The following is a 21,819-nucleotide window of genomic DNA, read 5'->3' on the forward strand; positions in this document are numbered from 1 at the left end:
CCTTATAGTTTATTATAAGTTACATTTGCATCTGGTGGCCCTCTTCTAGGACTCACGGTCACATCATGCCTCTGCTCCTCACCTAACTAGAAATAAATAGCGAAGACTGGCTACCTACCTGTGCAAAATAGGATAGTTAGACAGATCTGCCGAGAAGCCATGGCTCGGGTGTAATCACACGTAGCACGAAGCAGACGGAAGGAGCGCCGGACACCGAAGGGGGAACTCTTGGTGTGAAACGCGTCACAAGTATCTGCGTAGCCACAACTGAAAAGCAGCATTTGTGGTCTGTTCTCTGCGTTAATGAGACGAGTATAAGCTGTGGGGTTTCTCCTGAGCGAATTGTCATTATAGCAGTGATGTATTCATAGGCAAGACACACTAGTCCGTGTACTCCTCACCTGGTTGCCGCCACACACGCCTGACACCATACGTTCGAAAGCCCATCTGGCTGAATTTAGTAACAGTAGAAAAGCAGAATTATGTTCTACGGGGCTCATGATCTATTCATCCTCTGACCATAGAGCGCATTCTCTGTAAGATATCTGGATCTTTGGAATCTTCAAACACAAAACTCCTGTAGAGAAATTGCCTCCTACAGTACCCCCCTTCCAAACAAACTGAAGCTTCTTTGGAGATTTGTTACAACATACTGGACAGCATGTGGTCTAGAACCAGTGGTAACGATCTCCTAGCTTGAAGAGCAGATAGAACCTGAGCAGAGAACTATTTACAAGCCAAATGAACTCTGGTTGTTTTAATACACCGACAAACCAGCCATAGTGTTATACCCACAAAAGAGTGAGGTGTTAAAGTTATAAATGGTCTCCTCAACTGTGGCTGAAAGCTTAAGGAACCATTTCAACCCTTAAACGGGTCAAGGTGATCTTAACTAAGGTGCTGCAGCATAACCAAGATCAGAATTAAGCCCAACTCCAAAGACCCTCATGAAAAGAACCAAATCAGGAGACACCATAATTGCAATCAGGTTTCATATTTTATTCAAGCCAATTCATGCCCAATTTCCTTCAGTTAGACCAGTTTTCAGGGTAGGACTTTATCCCTAAAGGAATTAGATCAGTTCTGCAGGGGACACACCACGCTAGCCAAGTGCTTGATCAACAACAAGTGCTAATAATGGGGGGGGGGGGGACTACCATCCAACAAATGATGCCTTCAGCCCACATTTCCTCAGAAAAAATTCAGTCCTGGTAAAGCAGGTATCCCGAGAAGGTCGAATACTTCCAGCTGCTGCCATAAATCGCACCCCGGTGCAGGCGCAGCCATATCTGGTCTCCCTGGAAAAGCTGCAAGACTGCGTGGTTACTTGCGGTCTCGTGGTCCGGGGCCCCATCGTTGGCATAGGCAGACACTAGGACCTCGTCGTTTTTCATGAGGTTGACATACAAAGGAACGTTGACGGCTAGCTTCAGCATGTGGAATATGAAGACGTAAGTGCCGTTTACTGGACACATGAAATGCCCCAGCTGGAATTCAAAGCTGTCGCCCAAGTTGTTCAGCAAGAGGTCAAACGCAATTGGCTGATCTAGAGTCCCAGGAGCGAAGTTGGATGTTCTGGCCGCAGAGAAAGCAACCCTCATTTGCTGAGGGAGAGGATAGACATGGACGGGCAAGAGCGTGGCAGCCTGGCTGCTCATAGACACGTCGGCAGGAGAGAGGCTGCGGGAGTCCCCATGTCCCGAATCAATGCTATTGAAGACCTCATCTCTTTCTGGACTGCTGAGCTGGGAAGACTCGCTCCACCCTGTGAAATGGGAGGTTTCAGATTTAGTATCTTACTTAGACTACCACAAATAAAACAATGGAAATAAACTTGCCTCTTGAGCTGGGCCGATTTGTTGTAACCGGTTTCTTGTGGCACAGGTGCGTGTTCCCATCCTGAAATGGAGAGAAGTTGCGTGGTGGACAAAGAATCTACAAGAGTTTGCCTCTGCAGTCATTTGTAGACAGAGGTCCTTTAACTTGTTGGATCGGTACATTTAGTGATGTCCTGGGCAGGGAAGACCAAAACTTACCCTGGGTACAAACTGCGCCGTGTTATACTCTCTCCCGGGGTAGGATGTGTGCATGTAACTCCCGTTAGTCGGACAGTGGGCACCTCGGTAGCTCTCAGGCCCGGGGCTGGCTGTAGGAATGAAAGTTCCTGCTTTAACATCGTAACAAAGCTACAGGTTAGTCAATCTCATCACAAAACTTAATCGGTTAAAAGATGGGCAGGCATAGATTAAAAAAAAAATTTTTTTTTACATAATATATATAGGAGCAGTCACATCAGATTTAGAAATAAGCATTTCACAGTTTTAGGATATTAAGTCACTTGCCTTTATATGGCGTAGGGCAGCGAAAGCCGTTAGTCATAATACGTCCCCTGTTGCTGCCCCTGATGGTACCACGGCTGGTGACATATGGCTGTGTAATCCGGGGCATCATGTTTGGCGAAGAGGTGTAACAGGTCACGTTATTCATCTGGTGGACCGAGGAGCTGGTGTACGGGCTTCCTGCTTAAAGAGGTTGAATACCTTAATGATCAAAGCTCACACCGCTACAGACACTTGTCAACCCCCAACATCTTAGCAACAAATCCAGCCAAGAAAAAGGAATGGAACCAACATGGCGTGGTGGCATAAAGTCACTGATCAATGCAGTTCGCAGTTCTAACAAAGGTAGAATCCCTGCTATGACCTCATTTTCTTCAACTGGGTAGCACCAAGTACTGGTAACTCGAAGTGGTGGGGTGCAACTGGCCACAGGAGACAAAACTGGTGGAGTGCCACCAAGATGGTGTTGGGCACATTAACAAATGCATTCTGTAAGAACATTAACATGCAGTCGTAACTTCACTCACCACTTAGAGGCTCTTGAATGAAGTTCTGTTCTGCAGCATTTGCATCCAAGGAGCAGTGAGGCAGCGTTTGCGTGCTCACGGTGGAGAAAGTCTGGTGGAACTCTGGAGAATACCGCACTTCATGCTTCATCTCAGGTTCTTTACGCAGAGGCAGAGGCGGATTAACTTTGAACACCTGAAGACAAGGACAGCATTGATTGGATTGTCAAAACTAAACATTACTTCTTAGATCAAACCTTAACCTGGGGGATAACAGAGGTGGCTTCGCTCTTCAACTTACAGCCTGCATTCCCTGAAAAGGCGAGGAGCTCACTGAGACAGGAGTGCACCGAGGAGACATTGGCAGAGCTTCCTGCTGGATCTGTAATGCTGAAGGGCTGGTTTGAGTTTTGGGCGATACCAATTGGTCATTGGACACGGTGACAGGAGTCTGCAAACAGAGCCATAAGGATTACGGTAAACATACATATCTGAATCTTGAAGCCACCTGGAAATACAATTTAGCAATACTGTCCACGGACCCAGGTCTTTAGATGTAGACTAACCAGATCTCTCTCCGGTAACGGCTCAGAGACACTCGAGTTGGCCACATAGATCTCCTCCGAGCTGAATACTTCCTCTTCTGGAGTAGGCGTAACTGGGCTCTGCAGACATTAATAGGCAATGTAACTATAGACTGTTCTTACATTAGATTTGGCATTACGTTTTGTGGTATAGAGAGACCAAATAAACCCCCCCCACCCCATTAACCAGTTTGTAACAAACCGCTAAGCTGCATACAGTTGCCAGTGGTGTAGCCTGTCCTGGAGGATCAATTGATTCTTGCTTTAATGCTTGTGGTGCCATCTCATCCTTTGAGTCCAACTGAGAAGGTGCAGGAGGTGTTGGAGGTGAACAGACCTATAGATTATTGCAGGATTAAAGATTGGGGAGAGTAAACTCTGTTTAAAATGCTTTATACTTCCCAGCCTCACTAGGGCCATTCTAGTTCCCTGAAATTGATGTGCAAGCAGCAGGTACTAGAACAGCATCTCTGGCATTTGAGGCCATCATCCAGAACAGGCCACCTACCTTCTCAGGAGGCAGAACAGAATCTTGTTTGCTCATCCGGCTTAACTCTGTTGTCACTAAGTTTGGGGAAAGGAAGAGAATATAAAAATCTCATGACAGGTAAGCAAAAAAAAAAAAAAACAAAAAAAAAAAAACCCAGAAACTTACCTATTGGGGTGCTTTGGAGAGGTGGTCTTGAAGAGGATGATCTTGGTGATGGAAATTCAAACTCCAGCATGGAATCCTGAGCATTTCAGAGTAAAACCAGTCATTTTGTTACCACTGATCTGTTTATTAACTCTATAGGGCAATATTTCCCTGATAAGGGGTATATTAAGCTTCAGCCATACTTTTTGTAACTTATGTTTGCAAATCACACTCACCATGACCCTTATCCATGGTAAAGGCATCGTCACATACCTGCATGAAGTTGTACGTTCCTTTGATCTGATCTATAAGATCTTTAAGCTTCTGTTTTCTGAGCTCTGGATCTTTTGGAAGAGTTGGCGAGGAACAGAACTCTGTGCCTACCTGTGGAAGGGTCCTGTGACTCTGTACAAAGATAAAGCACCAAGATAGAGTTTCACCATCTTCACGATAACAGGTTGTCCACCTTCTGGAGGCTACAACAGGCTCTGAACCAATGGAAGGCATGAATGATGGGTATCCTACAAAGGGCGTTTAGTGCTAGGGGCCAAACGGAGCTTACGTCAAGGATCAGCAGCATGGCACTGCAGAGAGATAACTTAATGGGGGAGGAATAATCAGAAGATGACTGCTCCCATGGTATAGAGGGGTTCAATAAAAATATTGCTTGTTTAATCTCTACCATTTTGCTTATAACATGGGCGTCACATCTATATACAGTCTGTACTTTTTTCCATTGAAGGGAAGTTCAGACTGGTGGTAGGATGTTTAACATGGGTTAGCAACATTATGGACATATTCAAAGGGACAACCCCTCCAGAACTTTGGGTGTACAGTCATAATTAGGTTGAATAAACCTCAGTTCCCATACTGTATCATAGGCGTGTGGTGTGCTTTAAAGTTCTTGTTGTATAAAGAGTCAGGTGACTAGTTCTAGGGTTTAATGTACGGGAATTAAGATAAATGCATTAGGAGCTCAGTTGACCTGTGTCGTAGGTGATCCTGAGGATAAGTTGCTGGTTTCCTGAACAGTAAGATGCACCTCCCTTTTCTTCAGTGTTTGAGATACCTTCGAGTCCTAGAAAAACAAAACACAAGACAGTTTGGTACCAGAATGCTCCTCTTCGCCACGTGTCCACCAGCGTTTACACCAAGCTCATGAATGTAACCCACCTTAACGTTGTTGGCAGCTGGTTTTGCTTCCACCTGAACCTTGGGCACGCGATCACGTCGCTAGAACACAGAACGCCAAACCTTAAGGTCACAATTCTGAGTCCCCCCCCCCCTTTAAGAAAGGTTGTTTTGTTACCTCTTTTGGTTCAGCCTCAATTTTCTTAGGAGCAGGGCAAGTCTGAGCAATGCTTCCAGTCTCCCATGGCTTGAGCGGAGTTAGAGGTTGAGGAGTTGGCCATCTCCTTGTGTCCTGTGGCTTCAAGTCTGCATGCGCCCCCCAGGGCTTTAAGCCTTCAGGTTTAGTGCAGCTGGCATGTAGGGACCTCAGCGACTTGGCCTCCTTTACCAGATCCATCTTTTGTATGCAGTTTCTAATTGGCTGAAATGAATATAAGAAGTTCTAGAAGTTATTCAGGTGGCAGCTGGGCAAGGTGGAGAATCCATCCAGCTCTGTATCAGACATCTGTATTGATCTTGTTTGAAGGGTAGACTTTACTAGAAAGTACCTTCCAAGAATAAATCACCCCCACATCCCATTCCAACAATGCGCACTATTCTCACATGACAATCTGACAAAGCCAGGAAGAGTTACTAAAAAGGTGTTTGGAAAGCAGCAGGTATTCGAAGATGTTAGAAACAATGTTTTTAATGCGGTATTAAGTTACAGAAGCGTTACTGACAGCAGTGATATAATTGACACATACCTCACAAGACTGAATATCCCGTTTGATGTATTCCATGTATGGTTCTAGAACGGACAATACAAGGATTTTCAGCCAGGCTCGTACCGGTCATTTAAGACCCAACACATTGTATGAATGTAATATGTTTGCAAGAATTTGTGCAAATACCTGCCTCCTTAAAACACAAGCTACCCAATAGCCGATAACCTGCATCCCAAACCAAGATCTTCTAGGCAAGGAATCTTGAACCCTGAACACCCTCCCAACCACTTCATCTTTACTCAACAACCCAATCCTAAATTCAAGTGCCATTTACTTACTAGGGTCAGGAGTAGAATTTATTCCACTTTGATCCCGGACCGGGGTGGTTTTCACTTCCTTGGTCTTCAGGGTCCTTTCTGGAACTGGCTCTGGCTTTTTTGGCTCTGGAGGGTCAGGTACACTATCAAAGTATCCACACTCCAGCATCCTTGCCACCAAGTCTTTTAAATATTTATCTAAAACAGGAAAAATCCTACTTCAGTATTTTTATTGTAACACTTTTGCTAGAATTAGTAAAGAAGCCTCCACTGAGCTAGATCTTCCAAGATGTCCCTAGTTGCATTGATAGTTATTTTAAGCATTTGACTTGTTTAGAATAGTGACAGATTCCTTCTCAACCCCATGATTTAAACATTTCCAATTAGCTAGCCGTAAGTGATGTGCTCAGGCTAGGTTAACAGTGATTTTAGAATATTAGAGCAAATTCATTCTCCCCTAGATGCACCAATCGCTTTTCACTCGGGACTTACAGTTTGTCCCGGCCACCGGCTTCTCGCTGCCTTCCAAGAGGTTCCACAAGTAGATGGAGGATTGATCCGTCTGGTCTTCAAGACTTGACACATTGAGAAAAAGATACATTTACTACACATGTGGCAGAAGTGGAATTCTAAGCAGCAGAACCCAAACGCATTTCAAAACTTGAGACGGGGGAGATTTGGATTTTTGCAGTCTAATGCCCAATGCCATTTCACCAACCCAAGGCCACGTAGATTGGAGAACACTTGTATTCCCTCTAGTAGATATCTAGCCATCAGCATGATCAATAGCCACTTTCCCCCCCAATGATCAGAAAACACAATGTAAAGTTTGAAACTAAGAGGATCAATAGACCAGAGCCAATAGATCAAATGATTAACAGAACACGGAACCAGATCAATAAGTCAATGCAAGAAACACCGACGGTACCTTGTAGTTTAGAAACCAATTTGGATGAGGGAGTAACATACGCCAGATATTGCCCAAGATAGTTTCCGCATATTAACCACTTACTTCATGATCAGTGGTTTCTTGGGACAAACAAGTTTGGAGAACTTAGAAAGGTACTCATGTTCTTTAGGTGAAATATACATGGCCCCATTTGACCCATCTTTGAAGTCCTTCTGTACATGATCCTGGCTGAAAGTCTGTAGCATGTACTGGACCTGCAGAACAGCTCGCAGTCTCTTCTTTTCCACTTCAATTTTTAACAGATTCTCTCGTCTTTGGGCTTTCTTCTGCGCCTTCAATAACTGGAATGAGAATGGTTATGTGGACAATGTACCACCAGCGCTTGGGAATAGATTCCACCACGAATTGTTTGACAGACTGGTTATTTGGCCATGTTTTGTTATTTTTGATCTAATTGGTGGAAATGTTGTCCATAGTTCTTAATCTAGTTTTAAAAATTACCAACTCTAGATCATAAGAGGAATTCTGATCTAGATTAGATACCACCAACCCAGGTTAAGAACCATGCCCATCCAAGGTCTTTAATGGCAACTCACATCTTGGTTCAAAACAGAAAATGTTTTCTGGAGTTCCTTGGCAAACTCCAAGTTGTGAAGGACCTCTTCGTATTTCTCAACGGCCTCCTGCCGATACAGAGGACTGAGTGAGAACTTGCACTCAGATTAAAGAGTCATGTCAAAAGAGGGGGGGGGAATACATTACCAATTGGTCTTGATTAAGAGTTTCTCCACTGCTTAAGCGCTCTCGGTAATCTTCCAGTTTAACCTGAGAAAGCAGGCACATCTTTACAAGAATGGCAACACATCTCGGAAGTGTAGATGGACAGTGTGTTAAGTGTGGTGTTCTTTTAATTGTACTTCTCCACTACAGTGTTGCATTCCCCCTCCTCAGAAGACGAGAACGAGGGTTACAGAGCCGTTTTTGTCGGGCTTAGAAAAGAACCGTCACAGCTTTAAAAACAAATCTTACCTATAGCTTGATTTGTCAATCAGTATAGCTTGTTTGGAAAAAAGTAGTTTCTCGGGAAAGTTGGCATTTGTAGAAGACAAAGGATTATATAATCCATTTCAAGTCAAGGCCTCTACCTTTCCCTTACTAACTCAGGCATTTAATAGGTGGGAGATAACTTACTGGTGAGGAAAAATCATGTAGCTCCTGCCAACAGGAGGTTTAAGACTACAGTTTCCATAATGTGTAAAGCTACACATTACATTTAGCTTACTTGTGACCAGGTGAGGACAGGCACAATGCCACCCAAGAAGCATCCCTGTAATAGTGCCCTTAATACTTGGTATCTGTGTGCAGGCCTGGATACTGCACACCATCACCTGATATGAGCACACAAGGATCAAGTCATGGAGTAAAAAGATGCCTTTTGGTACCCTAGTGGCCTTATTTGGAACGGCACATACGACATTCATTCCATCACTAGCTCAGAGTAGCCCAGGGGGCAATTTCTACACCCTGACCCTCTCTTGCTTGTGGTGCTTTACGTTTCTCATGTTCATCTCATTAACCCTAATGAAGAATCTTAAACTCATGCGAGTTTCATCCCGTACGTGAAGTTTCAGACATGACATCAGCTGGGACATGATTAAGACTGTCTTGGTGGGTCAGGACTGTTGTCAGCTATTCTTATAGCCAAGTCCACACACACACACACACACAATATAAGCATTCAGACGTTTGAAGCCCAGTTCCACGTTCTGCTAGATTTAACGCTTTCATCGCTTAAACTTCCCCAGGAAATGCTTCAGTAACGTAAAAATCTCAGCTCAATGTGTGTCAGAAGGCCTTAAAAACCACAGGTCGTTGCCATAGAAACTGAAAAGCTTGAACATGTTGCCTCGTTACGTCAGAGGGGTCCTGTCTATTTTTTGTTGGGCAAAGTTTCGGACGTACCTTCTTTTTCTCAATGTTTCTGATCTTGTGCTTCAAGCTAACCAGTCCATTGTCCAAGTACGTCTCAAAGGCCTGAAGGGGCGACAAGGCCGACGAGATGGAGGTTTGCAGCGGGCTGACACCTCCCTGGCTCTTAATGTCCTCAGCATTCTTGGCCAGCTGGTGCTCCCCGCAACCTTGGGGACTGGAGGGAGAAAGCTGTACCATTGCAGAGTTTTACCCTAAGATAAAAAAAAAAAAGTAGCCCATGGCAACATACGGACTCAACGGTGGAGAACATTCAACAGAAGACATTCCCCAAACCCTACAGGCCAATGGCCATCATCCTCCACACTTTCCCTGACCAGTTCCCATCCATTCTAACTCTTGCTAACCTGGGGGTTCCTTATTACCACACCAATACCATTAAATGCCCCACAATATTCTATACGTTGGGATGCACATAATATTATGGTTTCACTCAATAAGGAAGCTATACATGGACACTGGACTCCATTATGAAGCTTTACTGACCGATATTATCTATACCCAGACCGGAACATACAGAAGGGCCCTTTAAACTGTCCAGCTGGAGCACATTAGCCAACACAATCAGTTTAAAGGGCCAGATAACAGGGAAGGCAGCAGACACCACCTAATTATAGATTACTCATATTACCCCATTGTACAGCACTACAGAACATGATGGTGTTATAGCAAACAATAATCCATGAGCTGGGAATTGATCCAGGAAAGATCCCCACCTTACCTGGAGACACGTAACATGCATATATTATAAGCTTTCACCAAAATCAGTCTCAGCCCAGAATCACCTATAGACATTTTACATTATTAAGAAATATTTGCCACGTCCATTCACATTGAGCCCCATAAACTTAACACAGCTCTGACATTTTGGGAAGTAGTAGGTGCAGTGACCCACAGTGGCGGTACCACACAGGTAAAAGGAGGATGATCGATCAATCAACCCACTCACCCAAATTCAGCTTTTCCCACTGCTGGATCCACACAGCTCTAGTGGGGAATGATCTATTCTCTATATAAAGACCAGGCGGGGGCAGATCCCCCACGCCATCCAATTACCTGCTATGTGTCAAACCACACCTCCACCTTTATGCAAGCAGGTAAGTGATCGGCACCACCCACTTCCATTTATTTCTATACATGTCTGTCCATCAACACAGTATTTGGTCAGTTCATTAAGAGCTCTTCGTTCTTGCCCATTCATCTTGGTCGTCACATAAGATTTATAATTTACAAACAATTTTATACATTTAAGAGCTTTTGCATATCCTATTCAGTGAATTAATAACTTATGTATAGCTCCCAAGTGTCCCTATTAAGGAGGGACAGTCCCTCTTTTTTTGACCCAGATCCCTCTTGTCCATACGTGGAAACTTTCTAAATGAGTTGACCCCGAGACTGATGAAATATTAACTCTTTAATAGCCCAGCTCTGTCTCAGTGAATGCTGCGGACAGGGGGGTCTTTTCACATTGATTTCAATGGATGTTTACACCTATCACTGATTGGCTGCTTTCAACAGCCAATCATTTGGATGAAAAGTTGGACTATGGATGGACTTGGGAGGGCAGCTGCAGCAATGGGTCTGCTACTTCTAGGTCAGGTAATTATAAAATCATAAATGCCAACAGTCCAATTTTGACCGGGACAGTACCGATTTCCCCGACAGGTGTTCCAATACATAGATATGGTCTAATACGGAGAGCCATATGTGCTTTCAAGGTCACGGTGGTTCATTCAACATGTGTCATTAAATCAAGACAGCTTTTAGCTATGAGCACGATCATACTTTCTGCATAATATCAGTAATGTTTGCCGATTTGTTTGGTATTTGTCAATATGTTTGTAGTCTTATAAATTGTGAATTTTGATTCTATTGTTACTTCTTATTTTTATTGATGGGAAGCATCTATAGAGAGTGTGTGTGATACATTTGATATAATTAGTTAAAAAGTAATTGTTTTTTAGGGTCATCCATTGCAATATATTTAATCCGTACAATATGGCTTCCCCCATGGCATTTCCTCTGTCCGTACAATGTAGCTCCCATTCTCCATGCTTCCTTCCGTACACCGTGGTTCCCTTTCGCTTTATTACGTATCACGTGGGTTCGTACGCTCTTCCGTACATCATGGCTGCGCCCGGCGCCGCTTAGCCAATCGCTCCGTACAGGTCGGCTTCCCATGATTGTCAGTTTGCGACAGCGGTAGTAAATGAGAGGACCCATGTCCAGTCGGTGCTTTACGGCTGCCAGAAGCGCTTCTGTTTCCATATCGCTGTTTTTAATTTGGACGCAGAATGGACCCGAACCGGATTATCCAAGCCCTGAGGGGGACAATAGACCCAAAGATGAGGGTGGCAGCTGAGGCCGAGCTGAACCAGGTGAGAGACAGGGATACGGTGCATTCAAGGCAGTATGTTATCCTATATCTGGGGCAAATAGTCATTTTGCCCCCCCCAGGGGGGGGCAGGCAATACTGTCACGATAGAGACGTATTCGAATAATATCACGTGATGTTTGCAGACCAGGAAACAGGGTGAACATTTACACTGAAAACTTCCTGCCCCAGGGGGTTATTATTAATAATAATAATAGTATTCACCTGCCCTAGCAGATAAACCCATCTGGTAGCCTTAAACATAATCTGGGACTACATGTCCCATGATGCTCTGCTATCATCCTTAAAAAGAAGAGTTTTGTTTTGGTTTCATGAGGATGATGGGAGTTGTCACACAACCTGTGATGATGGGAGGGGTGTTTTTAACCCTCCTGCCCGGGCCAACATGACAGTTAACCATAAATGAGCTCTGTAAACGTAAATCCTATGGGAGGGTATTTTCCCCCAATGGAGGGCACTTGTTATGGGGGAGCGACCGGATAACACCCAAATTATGCCTAAAAATATTGTCAGGGTGAAGGGTGGGGGAGGGTATATTCTGACTCCTAGAATAATTAGAATCCCACGTATAGATAACCCCAGACATGTCTTCTTTCTTTGTTTCTAGTCGTACAAGATTATCAGCTTCGCTCCGACTCTGCTCCAGATCATAGTATCTGATCAGGTTGAGTTTCCCGTGCGTCAGGCAGGTAAGTGAGTGGGCGCTCTGGCTTTTCCGAGTGATTGCTTCTATGGCTTTAGTGCCGGTAATCCTCACGACGAGCACCAAGGGGATCTGTACCAACGTCCTGAGACCGATAAGCATACCTGGGAGATTCTGGTCTCCGGCTACCTTGCGGGACGCGGCCAGGACTGCCCACTGACGTCCGTGGGCGGAACCTGCTGTTGGCAGCGGGAAACACCCCCATTTAAAGGGAAAATGGGCGGGGAGTGGGGCGTGTCAAGACCCTGCGACCTGGAGGATTCCCAGGTGTGCCGATATGTCCGTTATTACCGGAAACAAAGATATTTGCCCGTGGAGTCTGCTCGTCCGCGAGTGTCTGACAGTATTTGGTCTTTGACCCTTTTCTCACGTCAGTCCAGACAGTCCTGTGCCATCATTGTGGTTTGATTCCGTCACTGTACAACCCTCTTACCACATCTGCTGGAAGATAAATCCACGTATTGACTATCCTTTCATTAAAGAAATACATCAGATCTGATGTATTGTGGCGTCGTATTCCATAGCGCTGTGGAACGAGCTCATGAATTAAAGTTCTTTGATCTCGCGTTACATGGTTGTCTGTCTGCCTTTTTATAGCTGCCATTTACTTGAAAAACATGGTGACGCAGTACTGGCCGGACCGGGAGCCGATGGCTGGAGAATTGGTCTTTCCGTTCAATATCCATGAAAATGATCGGCACCAGATCCGGGAAAACATAGTCGAAGGGATCATCCGTTCTCCAGATCTAGTCCGGTATGTGGCTTCCTAAAACGGAATACTGTTTTTTTTTTGTTTTTTGTTTTTTAAATATATACATATACGGAAAAAAATAAATGTGTCTGTGTGTGTGTGTGTATATATAATATATAAATATATACATATACATACATACATAAACGAAGGTACACAATCCATGAATCATTGTTGAAGGCAATGCACGTTTACACTACTGTTCGAAAGTTTGGGGTCACTTAGAAATGTCCTTGTATTTTCTGATGTTTCTATATCTTTTTCTGTGTAACGTGATTTGTTATTTCTTTGTTTCCAGGGCTCAGCTGACGCTTTGCCTGCGTGTTATAATTAAACACGACTTCCCCGGTCGCTGGACGGGTATAGTGGACAAGATAGGATTGTACCTGCAATCGCAGAACACGGGGAGTTGGCTCGGCAGCCTGCTCTGCCTCTACCAGCTTGTGAAGACCTACGAGTGAGTGAAATATAATGTATCAGAGCGGCGGATAACCCAACGCCCATTCAACGTGACCCCTAAAGGATGGGGAGATGGAAGGCGGTGCAGAAATTCCTCTGTTTCCTTAGTATTTTGGTCCTTATGACTTTCCTTATGTGGTGTTTGGCTTACGTGCCCTTCCATGAGCCTAATCACAACTTTCGCCATTGAACCCGGCCGGCTTGCCCTCCTGTACGTTGTAAAAAGGCTTTATGTATAGCGGGAGCTGTTATTCCTGATATATATCACTGATTGGGCCAGTTTTGGTCCAAAGAAGACAATCTGTTTTAACTCTTTCTTTTCCTACAGGTACAAAAAGGCGGATGAGCGAGCGCCCCTCATTGCGGCCATGCAGATCTTCTTGCCGCGTCTCCAGCAGCAGGTCGTCCATCTGCTTCCCGACCCATCTCACTACTCGGTGCTGATGCAGAAACAGATCCTTAAAATATTCTACGCCCTCATCCAGGTGAGACCCGTAAACATTAGACTGCGCTCGCCGCGTGTCTTCTGTAAAAGCGTTACGTGATACTATTTTATAGACCAAGTTCTATACTCCATAAACCAGAAAAAAATTTCCTCTGTCTGCCTTTAGTACGCTCTACCACTGCAGCTGGTGAATAATCAGATGATGACCCAATGGATGGGAATCTTCAGCAGCATCGCGGATCGCGACGTGCCACCGGTATGCCAGAACATTAGAAGTCTCTGCTCTTCTGCTAAGTTGTCTCTCTAAAACCTGGGCATTGACTCCCTAGCCGAGAGCGTTATATTGTCTCCTGTCATATTGCAAAATGATTTGCCTAAGTTGACTTTGTTGGCCAATTCAAAGCTTCCCTCTGAACGAGCTCCTCAACAAATAGTCATTCCAAAGTTCTTCAATGAAATATTTGCATAACTATCTGATGACGTTATATATAATATATGATATCAAGGTATTTCCGACCCTTTTAAATGTAGAGAAAAGACAGAACATGTGGTCATGGCTGCTGTCAGTCGTCTTAAATCATTTTGATGACTCTTTAACAGGAGACCTTACAAGTGGACGAGGATGACCGTCCGGAGCTGGTTTGGTGGAAGTGTAAGAAGTGGGCTCTTCACATCATCACGCGTCTCTTTGAAAGGTAGCGCGCACATTGTTTAGACGTGTAGATAATGTTATTTTGTTCTGCATTTTAGCTGCTTAACGCCTGCTTTCTGTATTGTAGATATGGGAGCCCTGGTTCAGTCACTAAAGAATATTTTGAATTTTCTGAGTTCTTTTTGAGGACCTACGCCGTCGGAGTTCTGCAGGTACAGCTTCGGTTAGGATCCATAACAAGTTATTTTAGTAAAATCTTGGGGGTTTGACATATTCTGAGTTTTTTTTTTTTGCTCTACTAGGTTCTGCTAAAAGTCTTGGGACAGCATCGACAAAAGCAGTATGTGGCCCCCCGCGTCTTACAGCAGACGCTCAACTACCTGAACCTGGGGGTCTCTCATTCCATTACCTGGAAGCAGCTGAAGCCGCACATTCAGGTGAGACCAGGCCGACTAGTAGGAGACAAAATGTAAAACATTTAAATATAATATGTATATAAGCTATTTGTGTACTTGATGAAGTGTCACGGAATTCAGTAGATAAATCATTTCAAGTCATTTTAGATAAGGGGAAGGAACAGAGTTCTTGCAAATAAAAATTAAAAAAAATATTAGTTTCTTAAGGTTTTATTTCATTCCTTTAGAGTATTGCAGAAGAAGTCATTTTCCCCCTGATGTGCTACAAAGACGAGGACGAGGATCTGTGGCAAGATGATCCCTACGAGTACATACGCATGAAATTCGGTAAGCAGAAAGCACCTCTCTTTAGCTCGGGTCTTGGTTTGGGGTAAAAGCTAAACGTCTGCTTGTTGTCAACGCTTTTCGTTTATCTACAGATGTGTTCGAGGATTATGTGTCCCCGACAACGGCCGCGCAAAACCTGCTGTATACCGCATCAAAGAAAAGGAAAGAGGTAAGCGCCGATTAACCCTTTAACCGTAAAGGCGCTCGCCTCGACTTGGCCAGTGATGACCGCGTCGCGTTTTTACCTTCAGGTTCTGCCAAAAATGATGGCGTTTTGTTACCGCATCCTGACGACCTCTTCCGTCGAGCCACGCAAGGTAGATGGAGCCCTGCACGTCGTTGGCTCGTTGGCCGAAATCTTGTTAAAGGTAAGCATGTGTGATGGTGTGTCGTTATACGAGCTTGTATTGAACTCATTATGGATACCGACGTAATGTTTTTGCTCTTTTATTTCTTTACTCCCTCCAGAAATCTGTATACAAGGACCAGATGGAGGTTTTCATCCAGAACCACGTGTTTCCGCTCTTCCTTTCTGATTTGGGCTATCTGAGAGCGCGGGTGTGTGTTCGGCACTTTGTGTTTTATACAGCACTGTGTATATTGTTTCCCGGCGCTCATGCCTTTTTCTTTACATGCGATTTTCTGTTTCTCTTCCAGTGCTGCTGGGTCCTTCATTCTTTCTGCACCTTAAAGTTCCACAATGAGCTAAACCTGAGGAGCGCGGTGGAACTGGCAAAGAAAAGTCTCATAGAGGACAAAGAGCTGCCCGTGAAAGTCGAGGCTGCCATTGCCCTTCAGATGCTGATTAGCAATCAGGGGTCAGGTGAGCGGAGAACCTAGAAGATTAAGTTCTGATCCTTCAACCCATTCAATGGAAATCCTACATATGGAATCGCAAACTCTGGTGATGGGGCTTCTTGTTTGTGTCCCTGTATTCTGTCCACTTGGTATACATCATTGGTTGTGGTCTGGTTGGAACTCTTGATTCCTTATCGTTCTAATTGCCTCCCTGACTTGTTATAACGTGTTTTTAATTAATCTTCCAGCCAAGGAGCACATGAGGCCGTACATTCGACCAGTCATGCAACAACTGCTTCACATAGTCCGAGAGACCGAGAATGATGACCTGACCAACGTGATCCAGAAGATGATCTGCGAGTACAGCCATGAGGTGGCTCCCATTGCGGTTGACATGACGAGACATCTGGTAAGTCACCGAGTGTGCCGCCATTTATTATTAAATTATATACACACACGGGGTGAAAGTTTTGATGGTAGGCCAGACCCGTTCAGCCCATCTAGTATTTCCTTGCTGTAACCTTAACCAGTCCTTGGTCTTGCGTTAGATTTTGGAGCCATGGACCTATCCTATGCATGTTTAAATTCCCTCATTTTAGCACATATATTGTTTTAGTTGTTGGAATGTCGAGCTATTAACACTCCGTGTTGGTGGAAATATCCTCAGTTTCCTCAATAAAGGGCTTTTTTTGCCAAAGATTTATAAAGGGCCAAACTCTCCCAGGGTCTGACAGGCCCTGTATAAAGCATATATTGAACTGTACATAATGTAAGGCCAACTCCACCATTCTTGCAGAGTACTTTGCCAAAGAAGGTTCTTTATAAATCATAGCCAACTTTCTCTTTGGGGGTTAAATCCCTTGATTTTTTTTGTGCTTTAGTCAGCTTGAGACCTCTGTATTTTAAGCCAAAAAAATGCTATTTTCGTGTCGGGATAATCTTGGCACCGGTTCACTTGATATTGTGTTTTGTGCCAAGGCGGAGATATTCGTCAAGGTCCTCGAAAGCGAGGAATACGAAGAGGTCGAGGACAAGACCGTTATGGCTATGGGCATCCTGCACACGATCGACATCGTCTTGACTGTGGTAGAAGATCACAAGGAGGTAAACGCTACTAAATGCACCTTTAATGTTCTTAGGCTACATTTTTTCCAAATGTGTTTTCTCCGGCGACCCGTGTTCAGGTCATATTAATACTTTATCATTTTTCTCCTATAGGTAAAGCAGCAGTTGGAGGAAATATGTTTACAGATCGTCGGCCTTGTGTTACAGAAACACATCATAGGTATCTTTTCCAAATACCCTTGCTGAGTGTCCGTTTGTCCTTGCTATTCGCGGATAATTATGGAATACATTATTTGGGGCTCTCATACCAAACACAGAAGGTTAACAATTTGTCTAAAGCCTTCCATACCGGGCTTAAAGTTACTTGTAAGAGTATCGCGTTCTCATTATTTTCCCCATAAGCATAAATTATGAATACTAGAAGGTAAATTAAGTTTTCTACACATTTAATTAATGGGTTAGTTGCCTAGGAAACGGCTCTTGCCTTTGAGGCAGATTAACTCGAAATGGTGTCTTGGTCCTTTTGGATAACCCAATGGGTTTTATTCACTAAACGCTACATTCAGCGGCATATTCATTTTTTTTTAGTTGCCTCCTTCTATGTCTCTTCCTCTTCTTCTAACTGCTGGGGTATAACTCGCCCTTTCATGACACAGGGGTCTTGATTGCCCAAAAGGGCTATTGGCACCCTGGACCAGGCGCTCATTCGCTTTGCTGTGGAATGGATCAGAAGAACTTTTCCCAACTCCTCCAACCATCTTCTTATCTCTTCCTGCAGAGTTTTACGAAGAGATCCTGTCTTTAGCCTACAGCCTGACCAACCAGACCATCTCTCCGCAGATGTGGCAGCTCTTGGGTATTATGTACGAAGTTTTCCAGAGGGACTGCTACGAGTACTTTACAGGTCCGCTTCCTTCTTGGTCCTTTCTTCCCTAAAACTGTTACCATTATTTCTTTAATACGGCTGTAAATCCTAATATCGCGCATGCACGTTTTTATTTAAACTAATCCGAGACTTACAAAGGGTACTGGATACGATAATAGGTGTTTTTTTTATTTTAGATATGATGCCTCTTCTTCACAATTACATCACCGTAGACACCGCGACTTTCCTGTCCAACCCCAAGCACCTAGAAATTATTTACACCATGTGTAAGAAGGTAAGCCAACCGACTGCAACCGCCCCAGAATGTGGATAGAAACGCTCTGCAAAGCATGGGGAGCCTATTGGAGCTGTTGGATCTTCTATGAAGACTTGACTGCTCCCTGAATACCCGCCTAGCGTCCTGTGTTTACACATGAGACGTTTAACCCCTTAATGACAAAGCCTGTACATGTACGGGCTCAAAATGCATTGTTTTCAATGGATTTAGGGACCGCCCATTGTCCTTATGGGGTTAAAGCGTCGGACGCCTTTGCTATATTTCATTCTTTCGCGCAGGTACTCACAGGGGACGCTGGGGAAGACGCCGAATGCCACGCAGCCAAGCTCTTGGAGGTCATTGTCCTGCAGTGTAAAGGTAGAGGGATTGACCAGGTAACTCGGAACCCCAAGTTGCCCCGCATGCCCTCGTCAATCCATTTATTTCTGGTGTAACGCCGTCTTTGTTTCTGTTGTGCTCAGTGCATACCGCTGTTCGTGGAAGCCGTGCTGGAAAGGCTGACGAGGGGCGTCAAGTCCAGCGAGCTGCGTACGATGTGTCTGCAGGTGGTCATCGCCTCTCTGTATTATAACCCGGCTCTGCTCCTCAACACCTTGGAGCAGATCCGCTTTCCCCACAGCTCGGAGCCCATCACCGCGCAGTTCGTCAATCAGTGGGTGAACGATACGGACTGTTTCTTGGGGTAAGCAGGGGGTGAACTTTTTTGAAACTTTTTATTCTGGACTCTGATAAACTGCCTGATCCTTGCTGTCAGAAATCTCAGGCTGTTCCAAACTACGAGGGTTAAAGGGAGAAACGCAACGCCTTTGCTACAACAAAAAAAAAATGTAATTTGATAAATCCAAATACCAAAGGGCAAAAACAATATTTTTTTTTTCTCAATTTTTGTATATTGTTGGCATTTTTTATATAAATCAGGGATTATATCAAAGGGGTTTGGGTCAAAGTGGCCAGTAGAGGGAGACACCATCCATTTTATAATAAATAAATAAATACAACCAAGTTTAAGCTGCGTGTGGCAAGATCTGCACAATTTTAGGGAAAAATAATAATTATGGCTACAGTTCAGACCCCACTGAGGGCAAATAGGATGCATTGGCAGCAATCCAGAGCCGCTTGATTTGTCTGGAACGGCAGGTTTCGTTCAAGCTAAGCGCTGGAGCCACGTGGAGAGTGTAAAGTTAGCTGTTTAACCGTTGTTTTAACCCAATTAGGTGCCAAGTTGTGTTCAGTTATATTTAAAAGGTCCGTCGACTGTCCCGTCAGTTTAATGGATAAGCCGCTCTTTGTCATCCTGCTAACCCCCCGCGTCGTCTCGTAGGCTGCACGACCGGAAGATGTGTATCGTAGGTCTCAGCATCCTGATGGAGCTTCCGACCCGACCCGCTGCCGTCAACGCGGTCGCCTCGTTGATCGTGCCTTCCGTCCTCCTTCTGTTCCTTGGGCTGAAGCAGGTGCGTGCGAACCGTGAGCATCCTGGCCAGCGGCCGTCTTCCTGCGCCCAAAAGACAGAGTCGGAGGAGAACGGTAAGGAAGCCTTGGCGATCCCCATTCTGGTTTGATGGATTATTAGAGTAACATTTTCTCAGGGAATTAAAATAAAACAACATAGCGACGCTTGTTTTTACGTCACATGACAGTTAAGCATTCCCTGAAAAAATCTGAATTATTTCTGGGAAGGGTTTAGGCATCAAATAATATCAAGAATGATGGTTTGACGTCTTATGTCCACGTGCTGTACCTTTTTTAAGAGGAGATTCCAAGCGACGAGGAGGAGGCCAATGGTTTGGGTCAAGCGATGCAGGAGAACGCTGGAGACGAGGAGCAGGAAGACGAAGAGGAAGACTGGGACGACGAGGCTCTGGAGGAAACTGCCCTGGAGGGATTCACTACCCCTTTTGATTGTGACGATGGGCCTGATGAATACCAGTTCTTCACGGGCGCTTTGCTCAGTAAGTTGTTCCCATGATCCTTCGTTTGGTACGTGGTGTGTGTTTAGGGGTTACTGTTTGAAAGCTCATCTAGTTTTGTGACGGGTGGAGACCTCTATGTTAAGGCCGCACAGCGGATGGTCCAAGAGACAGACTTTTACATCGTGAATGGGTTTTGCACTGGAGGATGATGGCTAGATGTCTCTTTCCAGAGTCGCTTGGACAGCACAATCTACGCCAGTCAATAATGGGTTATTAAGCTGACATTTTGACTGCCCCACCAGGGCCATGGGGCATAGCTAAGGAGGGGAGCTCTGGAAAGGGACAGGTTGGCGCATGCATGGTAACAAAGTGTTAAACGTATGCCTGCTATTCCATTGACACATCGAGATTAAGACAATGTTTTTTTTGGCGTGTAGGCGTGCAAAGCCGGGACCCTGCGTGGTACCATTTACTAACCTCTCCGCTCAGTAACGATCAGAAGAGACAGGTCCAAGAGATATACACCCTCTCCGAGCAACGGAAGAGCGCCGCAGGTGGGTCGCCCTCGATTATATCGCTTGCCCCTTTTTCTCCGCCTTGCTAGGACCTTCTATGCTTTTTATTCATGTTGGATCTGATAGAATAAATAAAATAAAAGCATTTTACAAACGTCATGGTTGGGCTCGACTGCTAGTGTGACGCCTTTTAACCAGGCCCAAAAATTCTATCATGTAGGGCACCGCTTTTACCCTACTTAACACGGTCAAGACGATTATTTGGGGTCCGTAGCCCTTAGTTTTACCGCAGAAACTGTATTTTTATCACATTATAATTTTCATATTTTTTTTTTCTTCTCTTCTCAGCGAAACGAAAGCTTGAACAGCACCAGCAGCAAACCTTCTGCCGATCTCACCTTGCAGGCCAGTGAAATATCGGAAGTCCTGTGCTTTAGCTGCATTGCCGGGTTATTGAGTTCTGGGAAGCCAAGAAATGGTTCAGAAATCCATTTTTTTATACGGGCAACCCACGAGACGGACATGAAGGAGACCCCCAAATAGACGGGAGGAGAAATCCCTTTAGAAATGGCGGCGTTCTGCTATGTTCCTGCGCCAGAGGAGGAATATCATGTAAATTACTGGTCTTTGGACTTCACTGGAATATCATTTTTTTCTCTTTTGGACATTTTTGGCTTTTTGTGTTTGTATAAAGCTGTCTAACCTGCCTTGGGCTTTGAAAACCAGGATGCAGACCACCTGTGGTTTCTTTTAACGTCATTCCCATCCACCTTTAACGCGTAGAAAGATCTAAAAGTCTCTGTAATTACTGACCCAGTACTTGTCATCCGAGAACGCTTTTATCGTGGCACAAAGACCATTAAGTACATAGGACGGCGGTGTCTGTAACAGGTTACACATGTATCATATACATGTATGTGTGGATGTGTTTGTACGTGCGTGTATATTATATATATTATATATAACTTGTAATTTAGAGGAAATAATGTAATATATGTAATTCCTGATTCTCGTTGATTTCAAATATTATTACGTACATTTTTGTTAGAACGTCCCAGATCGAAAAAACTACAACGCTTATATGATAAATGTACCCGAAA

The 21,819-nt window shown here is 44.5% G+C and overlaps 2 protein-coding genes across 2 annotated transcripts; one reads left to right on the plus strand and one right to left on the minus strand.

The window, feature by feature from the left end:
• Window positions 1-1,175: 1,175 nt before the first annotated feature.
• Window positions 1,176-9,300, minus strand: CAPRIN2 (caprin family member 2). The gene is made up of 20 exons (XM_053462156.1): window positions 9,091-9,300; window positions 7,891-7,953; window positions 7,725-7,811; window positions 7,231-7,469; window positions 6,711-6,793; window positions 6,240-6,416; window positions 5,941-5,984; window positions 5,373-5,615; window positions 5,237-5,296; window positions 5,049-5,141; window positions 4,337-4,468; window positions 4,085-4,160; window positions 3,938-3,993; window positions 3,412-3,510; window positions 3,147-3,296; window positions 2,870-3,041; window positions 2,339-2,522; window positions 2,037-2,142; window positions 1,839-1,899; window positions 1,176-1,765 (listed from the first exon to the last, which is right to left on the minus strand). The coding sequence occupies exons 1-20, from the start codon at window positions 9,295-9,297 to the stop codon at window positions 1,203-1,205; spliced, it is 2,895 nt and encodes a 964-aa protein (XP_053318131.1). The 5' UTR covers window positions 9,298-9,300; the 3' UTR covers window positions 1,176-1,202.
• A 2,041-nt stretch (window positions 9,301-11,341) lies between these two features.
• IPO8 (importin 8) lies at window positions 11,342-21,608 on the plus strand. The gene is made up of 25 exons (XM_053464673.1): window positions 11,342-11,495; window positions 12,120-12,201; window positions 12,813-12,969; window positions 13,265-13,423; window positions 13,754-13,910; window positions 14,037-14,126; window positions 14,471-14,565; window positions 14,650-14,734; window positions 14,825-14,959; window positions 15,166-15,265; window positions 15,358-15,434; window positions 15,517-15,633; window positions 15,734-15,823; window positions 15,923-16,088; window positions 16,312-16,472; window positions 17,042-17,167; window positions 17,282-17,348; window positions 17,907-18,032; window positions 18,191-18,288; window positions 18,570-18,665; window positions 18,753-18,973; window positions 19,613-19,818; window positions 20,043-20,243; window positions 20,642-20,758; window positions 21,068-21,608. Exons 1-25 carry the CDS (start codon window positions 11,412-11,414, stop codon window positions 21,130-21,132), a joined length of 3,078 nt encoding a protein of 1,025 aa, XP_053320648.1. The 5' UTR covers window positions 11,342-11,411; the 3' UTR covers window positions 21,133-21,608.
• Window positions 21,609-21,819: the final 211 nt, after the last annotated feature.

Source organism: Spea bombifrons, chromosome 4, assembly GCF_027358695.1.
Source record: "Spea bombifrons isolate aSpeBom1 chromosome 4, aSpeBom1.2.pri, whole genome shotgun sequence".
Lineage (NCBI taxonomy): Eukaryota > Metazoa > Chordata > Amphibia > Anura > Pelobatidae > Spea > Spea bombifrons.